Here is a 10,000-nt window from a genome sequence, read left to right as displayed (position 1 = left end):
CACACATAGTCACACACAGTCACACACACACACACACAGTCACACACACACACAGTCACACACAGACACACACACAGACACACAGTGAAAGAGAGGAACAGCTGGAGCTGAGATATTAATAGAACATGCGCTTTCTCTTTTTCTGCATTCACTCAATACAACAAAGAACATTTTCTTCACTTCAGGAACTGCTGCTTCTTCTGACCAATCAGAATCACTCAGCTGATCTACTGCATACTGCCATGTAGACAGATTTAATCACTTAACACAACCTCATTATCATCATCATCATCTTAGTTTTTCTTCTTTCTTCTTTGTTTTCGTTTTCCTACTTTTACATTTTTTTCCTTTGGTTTTTCTTTATTTTTGTTCTTAATTTTCTTAAGTTTTCTTCGTATTTCTTCATCATCAACGTCTTCTTCATCTTTGCTTTTCTTCTTTCCTCTTTTCTGTCTTTTCTCCTCCTCCTTTTTCTTCATATTCCTACATTTGTTCTTTATTTCTTCTTCTTTCTCCTTCTTTTTCATTATATTCCTAAATTTTTTTGGGGGGGTTTTCTTTATTTTTCATTTCCTCCTCCTCCTCCTCCTCCTTCTTAGTTTTCTGAAGCATTTCTCAAACAACGGAGACCCCACTAGTGTTAATTTAGTCACCTATTTTTAATTTAGTCTTAGTCTTAGTCTTGTGCCAAATGTCCTTGTTAGTTTTAGTCATATTTAGTCATTCACATCTTTTTTTGTTGGTCAAGTTTTAGTCGACTAAAAGTTTCGTCATTTCAGTCTAGTTTTATTCAAAAGAAAACTCAAGGTATCTTAGTCAAGTTTTAGTCGACTAAAAGTCTTTTAATTTTAGTCTAGTTTTAGTCAAAATATTGTAGTCTTTTTTTTAAAATAACACATTATGACAGATTATTACTGATAAACATTTCAGTAAAAAAAGTGTTTCACATATGTTTCACTCAAACTTGACCGCACATCACATTTTTTACTTTATTGATACTGATTTTAATCGTAATGCAAAGACCGGTCATCGGGACATAAGCTGTCATGTACAATAAAAGAGCCTTCGCAGTGACAGGAAATATAATTTAACACAAAAAGCCGCCTAGACCAGGGGTGGACTTGCGCTCAGGAGTTTTTTTTTTTGAGCGGCGTGTGGACGAATTGTTTCTACACACACACTAAACAGCGCGAAGCCGCAAACTCGTTGTGAATATTTAAAGGCGTAACAGCTGATGAAAAAGCAGACAATTGTAGACGAAAATGAAGAGAGATTTTATCTTAGTTTTAAACATTTTCGTCTCGTCTTTTTTCGTCATCAATAATGCATGTTAATTTAGTCTTAGTCAGCGTTTTTGGACAGTGGTGCAGTCTTGTCATCATCTCGTCTTAGTCATGAAAAAAAAATTGTTGTTGACGAACATATTTCGTCTCGTCTGACGAAATTAACACTAGACCCCAACTTTAACTTTAAATGATAACAAAGTTTAATATAGAATTTAAAGACATGTAAAGCAGTCAGGGATTTGCCGTGGTGGAAAAAATCACAGTATCCGCTTACAGTTGTTTGGCTGAAGGTTTGGAAACTCATGTGATAAACATGCAGTTTGTCCTGCGACAGACAAACCTCAAGCTGTAAATCGTCTGTCCTGAAGATATCTGTGAACCTACGCTGAAGTTACATCTCTGACTGATACAAAGTCCTGACACTGGAGACTCCTTCCAAAACGTAGCACTTAACATCGATCTTTTTTATTCCTTTACGACAAATCGGTTTATCAAATCGGCTTCGATTAAGTGGATCGTCGAACGCATAAACGTTGTTGCTATAGAAACTGTAGCGCTAAAGTCAGAGCTGCGGTTAGTTTAGTATACAGTAAGTTTTAATATTTCTCTGTATCGTTTATAAACTTCTGAAATTCCTCACAAATAAAACTGACCTGAAATTAAGAGCTTAGGTGGAAACGTTAGGCTTTCTGTTACAGGAGTATTAAAGATAAAGCTCAGACACGTCACGTATGTGATTTAAGAGAGTTAGAGGTCTTTTCTTGTCTCGGATTATGATGTAACAGTTGCTGCTCCAAATAAAATGCTAGCAGAGGATTTTGTATTTTGTTAGCTGTATCCTCATAATGTGGATTTCTTCTTCTAGTACAATCTGTTAAGTAGCCTGTAAAGTCTGAAGTATTGCTGTGTGACTTTGGTGCTTGTTCAGCAGAGCTTCTGGCCTCCGTGCTGTAAATCAGGCTTCATGGCCGTTAAGAGCGCGCGACGGCCTTGAGCTCGTTGTCTCTGCTGCGTTCAGTCTCTCGCTCTCTTTTTTTCTGCACTCTTTAGCGTGTGTGCGACGTGCCGAAATGCACAACGGGAGGACACCTTGACCGGGTCCTGACCGCCGCTTCAGAGGCAGCTCTAAACTCAAAGGTTTGTGAAGTTCTGAACGTTGTGAATCCCGAAATTGTGAATGAATCAGACAGGAAGCTCAGAGAGAGTCCACAAAAGGTCACTTAGTGTCTCCTTAAAGGCTGCGATAGCAAACAGTATAGATTTCTGCCTTATATGGTCACATTGCATAACATGTAGGATGTAAGATTAAAAAAACAGGTCAACTTAGAAGACTTGGAACAGACAGCAGTTTAATAATATACATGAAAACACACATGAGCTCAGAGGGCTAGGAGTGTGTACAGCTGATCACTGTCCTGTCTGTCTGTCTGTCTGTCTGTCTCTCTCCCTCTCCCTCAGTAGGGACATACCTGCTGGATGGGGCTCTGGGCCTGGAAGAGGATGCGTCGGCCCAGCAACTCGGCAAAGATACAGCCCACGGACCAGATGTCGATGGCGTTGGTGTAATGGCGGCTTCCCATGAGGATCTCGGGGGCGCGGTAGTACTGTGTCACCACTTCCTGGGTCATGTGACGCGACTCGTCAGGTTCCTCCACCCGAGCCAGACCGAAATCACAGATCTGGGGTGAAAAGTAAGTATAGCATATATACCCAAAATATATATATACACATATATATATATATATATATATATATATATATATATATATATATATATATATATATATATATACATACATATATACATATATACATACACACACACACACACTCACACTCACACTCACACTCACACCCCATCACTTTCTGTTTTCACCTAAAACGCACCATCATTACACACTCATTCAAAAACCCTACAAAGCAAATAGGGAAAAAATAGTCCAAGTTTCACTTCACAGCCTGTTTTAGCTTCGACTAAAAATAAACGGTAGACGGGAGGACGGGGAATGAAGAGAATTAGAAGGAGGAAAAAAAAAGAGAGAGATTAATGTAGAACAAAGCAAAAAAGCTCCTAATTAATCATGAAGAACAGCTTTCCATTGCTCCGAGCAGGAGTGAGATGTTCATCACCTCACACTGAGGGAAGGATGCATTTCAAAATGACAGAGAGGGAGACAGAGAGAGAGGGAGAGCGAGAGAGAGAGAGGGAGACAGAGAGAGAGAGGGAGACAGAGAGAGGGAGAGACAGCAAGAGGGGGAGAGACAGCGAGAGGGGGAGAGACAGCGAGAGGGGGAGAGACAGCGAGAGGGGGAGAGACAGCGAGAGGGGGAGAGACAGCGAGAGGGGGAGAGACAGCGAGAGGGGGAGACAGAGAGAGGGGGAGACAGCGAGAGATGCTGGAGATCTGGAGAACCAGGAGACACCAGGAGAAGGTTCAGTGTGTCCTGCTGAGGTTTGGTCAGAAGACGTCTCTCTGTAGAACAGATCAGGTGTAAAACTAGAAAAAATATTTTCTCTTTCTGCAAACGGAGCTTAAAGGATAAATGAACTAATGCATGCTAAATAATTCTGGAGTCTGAGAGCTTCAGCTATTCCATATTTCGCCTCCAGGACATTTTTTCTAGCTACATGACCTACTCTCTCTCTCACACACACACACACACACACACACTTTAAGCCGCGCTCTTCCTTGCCTTTGGGCTCAGGAATAAAGATTTACGCTGGGACTTAAGCACATAACTCAATCCCAAAGCAGCCATGACCTCGTACAGCCAAAAGATGTGCATGTTTCTCTGAGTGTTTTTGTGTTTGATCTAAAAATAGAAGCCGTGGATTACGGTCACCTCCAACATTACGGTAACACACGTACACCATTACTGTGCACGCACTTTCTCCACAGTCTATTTTTTTCTTAAACACTAAGAGTGCCCCGAGGGCGATGTTAAGCCTCTGTATACAGTCAACAAAGAGGGAAAGATTCGTCTCGGGGAGACTTTCAGGACATTTCTGCTCCTATACAGATATTTATGAAAGCTTCCACACAAATAAATAAATAAATAAATAAATCCGTAGTCTTGATAGATGAGGCCTGAGTGTCGGAGCGCTGACGCTGAAGGACGATACTAACCTTGAGCACACAGTTGCTGTTGACGAGAAGGTTGCCAGGTTTGATGTCTCTGTGCAGAATGCCAGCTGAGTGAAGATACTTCAAACCTGAGGACAGAAAATCCTGATATCAGACGAATTAAAAACAAAAACAAAACACAGAGGCTGTTGGTTAAACTCAGGGGTCGGCAACCTTAAACACTCAAAGGGCCATTTGGACCCGTTTCCCACAGAAAAAAAAAAACACAGGGAGCCACAAACACCATCTGACATCTAAAATGAAGAGAACACTGCATATGTCGGTTTTTACCTTTATGGAAAGTGTAGAAAAAAACTGTAGTGTGTTGCATTTATGAAATCAATGAACTGCTACCGAGTAAAAAAGTTTATTTCTGCAGGCAAACAAAAATATTTTGAACAGTTTGAACTAACCTTAACAAAAAAAGACGCTGAGTTGAAGGTTACTTTCAAATAAAATGTTCAGTGTCTAACTGAGTCCTCTTCGTATTCGTGACATCAAAATTTTAACGTGCGTCAGCTTCTGTGTGCCGGATTTCGCAAGTCGGCGGTTATGACGCGTATTTTGAGCGACAAAAAAATTAAACACTGTTTATTTTAATGTTACAAGAGCATCATAATATTAGAATTTATTTATTTATTTATTTATTTTTTAAAAAAACTAACAAACTAAATTAAAATAAATTTAAATAAAATATTTATTTTCCAAATCTACAAGGAGCCGCAGCAGAGGGACGAAAGAGCCACTTGCGGCTCCGGAGCCGCGGGTCGCCGACCCCTGGTTTAACTTCATTCGTCTTCTCAGAGTGAAACATCACCGCAGATCTAGAGATAACAGGGCGTGGTTTCTCCCAAGATGACTCCGCCCACATCCTCGGGGCACGATGGCTCACTGAATACTCTGATAAGAAAGATAATGGTCTACAAGTCACCTTCAGTAAGTCACGAACCCTGAAAGTATTACAGCCGGGAAACTGGTTCCTAATTATCTGGTACGAGTTAACGCAGACCCGCCGGAGTCGTAACAGTGAAGCTGTTTCCATTTAACTGTCTTTGAGTCAGAGAGCTCATGATAATTGGCCTGGAAGAGAAGCGCGGACGGCTAGTAATCTCAGCAGAGAGATAATTAGATCTGATCATTATGTGCCACATAATACCCCGTGAACTGTCTGTAATATTTAGTCAGACTCTTTTTGTGTGCAGAATACGGATTGGGACGCAGCCCTGATTTCTGCTTGAAAACCTCAGGGATTTTTATACCTAAAATATTTCCCCTGGGTCCTAGTGAACTCCAGCTAACAGAATCCTGGGTTTATATAGTCAGAGGTTTCACACTGCTCCTACTTTCCCCGGGTTAACACCGAATCCTGGCTCTTCATAATCTGACCTTGTTTCACTCTGTACATTCCTAATCCCTGCTAGGGTTGCAAAATTCCGGGAATTTTAAAGGCTGGAAGCTTTCCATGGGAATTAACAGGAATATATGGAAATAAACTGGGACTTTTTAGTTAAAAAAATAGTTTAAAAAAATCTTGCAGCATAATTTTGTTTAAAACTACAAGATTTAATGCAATTTAAGTTGAATTTGTACCCTGCGTTCCTCAGTCACTTGCACACAGCACACTGCTTACTGGAGGGCCATTGAGGCCAAACCCCCTGCAGGTACTTACATTCTTCTATAACATGCACAGTAACACTATCTTAGGGTCATTTAACTAGTTGCTTATTAGCATGAATATTAATAGAATATTTGCTATTTATTAGTACTTATTAAGCACATATTAATGCCTTATTCTGCATGACCTTATCCTACATTCTTAATTGTACCCAATACCTAAACTTAATAACTACCTTACTAACTCTTAATAAGCTCCATTGGACACTTCAACTGTCCACCTCTTCCTCACTCCGTGGGAGAGCTTCACGGCATATTTCTCCTCAAGAAGAGTCGCAACGAATCAACACGTCTTCTGAGGTAAATGTCTTCAAAACACTGGGCTCAAAGAAAAAAAAAATCTTGACCCCCGCTAGTTCTGGTGCTCGTCTGAGGACAGGAATTTAGCGCAAGACAATCCACTGCAACGTGGACTAAACCCTGTGCACTGCAGATAAGGTACGGCGTTTTTTTTATTTCCTGAAAAATAACGGTTTTGGAGATACGAGGATTCCGCCTGACAGCGACGATATGCTTTTGTGTTACTCAATTAAATACTCGGTTCAAGTTCTACTTACAATTTTAAAATTTGTATTACTTTGCATGAATGTCTGCTTATGACCAAACAAAATGTTTATTTATGTTTGTATATGATATAGTTTATATACATTTCCCTACATTTCCAAATAATTCCCATAAATTCCTGTAAATTCCCATAAATTCCCGTAAAGTTTCCAATTTGGAATATTCCCAAAATTCCCCAGATTAAGTTCCCGTGGAAAGTTTCCGGAAATTTACCGGAAACTTTCCGCCCCTTTGCGACCCTAATCCCTGCTGTAAACTTCTTCTAATTTGCATATTCGAGCATCAAGAACCCTGATTGGATAAATCCAGCGTGTTACCGCTTTAAATAACGGCTCGTCTCACGCTTTCACATCAGTGAGGAAAAAAGTTCATCTCTGTTGTTCTGCACCTGAGCAGCTTCTGTTATCTTTAACAGCTTCATCATCTTATTTACTCTTTTTAAGTTTGTCATGAAGTCGACCAGAAGTTCGTTCGATTAATATCCGACGTCCGTGTGACGCTGGGTTTAGTGTGACGAGAACCCAGAGTTTATAAACCCATATTGAGTATCAACTGATCTCAATTCTGCATTCTTTAGAAACTACAAATCAATAAAACGTCTTTTTTTTCCCATATACATTATATAACTGAAGCACAAATAATTTTATAACAATTTTTTTTTTTTCTGGTATTCACCCAGAATTGATAGTAACTGGGTATCGGATCAGTTCCATCTCAAGTTTGTGTGTGTTTTTATTTCATCTCTATTCACCTTCCTATCTATTCCAGTTAAAAATCTGGTAAAACAGCTAATCACCAGCTAACAACCCGGTAATTACTAGATAATTTCTAGCTAATTAGCAACTCGTCCATTTTATTTACGAGTCAAAACGCCATCTACGGGTTCTTTCTTTTCACATGGTTTAACAAGACCAAGGTTTACAGCGACAGAGTTCTGCTGGTCAGATGCTACGCTACGCTACGCTACGGCTCTGCGCGGCACAACCCAGCTTATGAAACCTTCTTACGCAAGCCGATCGCAATAGCGATTTTCTACCCAGAGGGCAGAAATTCCACCACGGTACATCCTGTAGCTTTAAGAATCCACAACATGATTCGCTACGGATGAATTATTTATGAGTTCTCTTTTCCTCAGAGGAGCTGGAAGAAAGAAAGTCATGATTTGGATAGAATCTGTGGATGTGTCTGACTTTGACCTGGACAGATGTGAGAGGTTGTGTGTGTGTGTGTGTGTGTGTGTGTGTGTATAGGTTTCTCACCTCGAAGGATCTGGTAGAGAAAGACTTTGACGTGGTCGGAGCTGAGGGGTTGAGGAGACACGATGATCTTATGGAGGTCGCTCTGCATCAGCTCCGTCACCACGTAGCTACATTAGGAGCTTAATTAAGGAAGAACGCAGCACTATAAATAACAGGAGGAAGCTGCATGCACTGACACACACACACACATTAGCTAAAAGCAGTCTGGTTTAAGGCCCTAAGGGAAGTAGATAGAGGGAAAGATGGAGGAGAAGCTCATTTCCTGCCCCTTGCTGTGCTAATGGACACTATGGCTGCTCTGCCCATCTCTCTACAGAAAAAAACGCAGGAAGAACAACGATAAACAAAACATTGGAGCGCACAAGGCTAAACCTCTTCAGGGGACAAAATGGCGCAAAGATCATAAAGAATCCCATAAAACAGCTCTATAGAGACTCGCGCAGAGAACATTTTCAGATAATGCAGAGAACTGTTCTGGGTTCTGTCAGTAAACACAATAATAATAAATTCTCTCTCTCTCTCTCTAAGAAAAAAAAACAAACAGCACTGGGCAACATCTGAAGTTCAGTTTGTTAGAAGAAAAAGAATAAAAAAGACAAAGATTCCATTGATGTGCACATGTGTTTGTGTGTGTGCATGCGCGTGTGTTTGTGCGCATGCGTGTGTGCACGTGTGTGTGTGCGCACATGCACGTGTGTGTGTGTGCGTGCGCGCGCACGTGTGTGTTTGTGTGTGCGTGTGTGTGCGCGAGTGTGTGTGCTCGCGTGTGTGTGTGTGTATATGTGTGTGCGTGTGTGTGCGCGAGTGTGTGTGTGTGTGTTTGTGTGTGCGTGTGTGTGCGCGAGTGTGTGTGTGTGTGTATGTGTGTGCGTGTGTGTTTTATTGCGGACTCTTCACAGTGCTGGGACAGAAGCCCCCTGAAGGCTGGTTTATTCGTCCCTCCACACGTTCTGTAGCTTTTAAAAGGTCGGGAAACATTTCTGTTTAACAGAGAGAGTAGAAGAAGACCACAACATCACCATGCTGCCAAACTCAACTGTCTAACACCGCTCGCTCAACACCGCTCGCTCAACACTGCTCTGCTCGCTCAGCTCTGCTCAACACCGCTCGCTCTGTTCGCTCAACACCGCTCGCTCAACACCGCTCGCTCTGTTCGTGAAACACCTCTCTCAACACTGCTCAATTCTGCTCGCTCAACACTGCTCGCTCAACCCTGCTCTCTCTGCTCGCTCAACACTGCTCTCTCTGCTCGCTCAACACTGCTCTCTCTGCTCGCCCAACACTGCTCTCTCTGCTCGCCCAACACTGCTCGCTCAACACTGCTCAACACTGCTCGCTCAACACTGCGCTCTCTACTCGCCCAACACTGCTCGCTCTGTTTACTCAACACTGCTCACTCCTAATAATTGTGGATTTAAGTATCATTCCTCTATTCAGATTACTGTTTCCCACCAACTCAAATGTCTGATGTTCTGACATTCACAGGTTCATCTGTTTTAGCCAGGTGAGATTTAGCGTCTCGAAGCTCATTCCTGCACACATCTGGAATTATTAACCAAATTGCAAATACAAAAAACGGCGACCTGAAACCTGAATGCGACCTTCAACAAGAACGGCAGCTAGACTGCAATTCTTTACAGCATTACCTGCTACCCTGGGCATTAAGTGTGTGTGTGTGTGTGTGTGACAAAGCTTACAGAGATTAGCTTATGAGGCAAACGCAGTTGCACGCGATGCTGTATAGAAGCTGCACAAGAGAGCTTTTGTCACGTATCTAACGCAATAAGCCTCATGCAAATACGGCTGAGCTTGAGTGGTTCGCTGAAATGCAAACTACACATCCTCTGAGGCATGGGCCCACCGGGTAAGGGAGTTAAAACACACACACACACACACACACACACACACACACACGATAGCCTGGAACTAGAGGCACTGGAGCAGATCACAGGCTGCAGTTCTTACCATCAATTAATGCAACACACACACACACACAAGTGCCTTATCACAGCAGTCACCATGCCAACTAATACAGGGCTGAATGTGGGTCAAGGCAAAGCTTCACCTGTGGTCTATAAGCCCCGCCCCCTCT

General features: G+C 41.9%; 1 protein-coding gene across 1 annotated transcript in view; it reads right to left on the bottom strand.

Annotated features, from left to right (window-relative positions):
• nlk2 (nemo-like kinase, type 2) overlaps positions 1-10,000 on the bottom strand; it is an 83,045-nt gene that overhangs the window by 22,769 nt on the left and 50,276 nt on the right. Inside the window, exons 4-6 of the mRNA XM_060887806.1 lie at positions 7,909-8,015; positions 4,415-4,500; positions 2,756-2,965 (exon numbers count right to left, since the gene is read on the bottom strand). Of these exons, the coding sequence (XP_060743789.1) occupies positions 2,756-2,965; positions 4,415-4,500; positions 7,909-8,015 (403 nt within the window). The remainder of the gene's footprint in view (positions 1-2,755; positions 2,966-4,414; positions 4,501-7,908; positions 8,016-10,000) is intronic.

The sequence above is a fragment of the Tachysurus vachellii genome, chromosome 15 (genome assembly GCF_030014155.1).
Source record: "Tachysurus vachellii isolate PV-2020 chromosome 15, HZAU_Pvac_v1, whole genome shotgun sequence".
NCBI lineage: Eukaryota > Metazoa > Chordata > Actinopteri > Siluriformes > Bagridae > Tachysurus > Tachysurus vachellii.
This window is presented reverse-complemented; position numbering and strand designations above follow the sequence as displayed.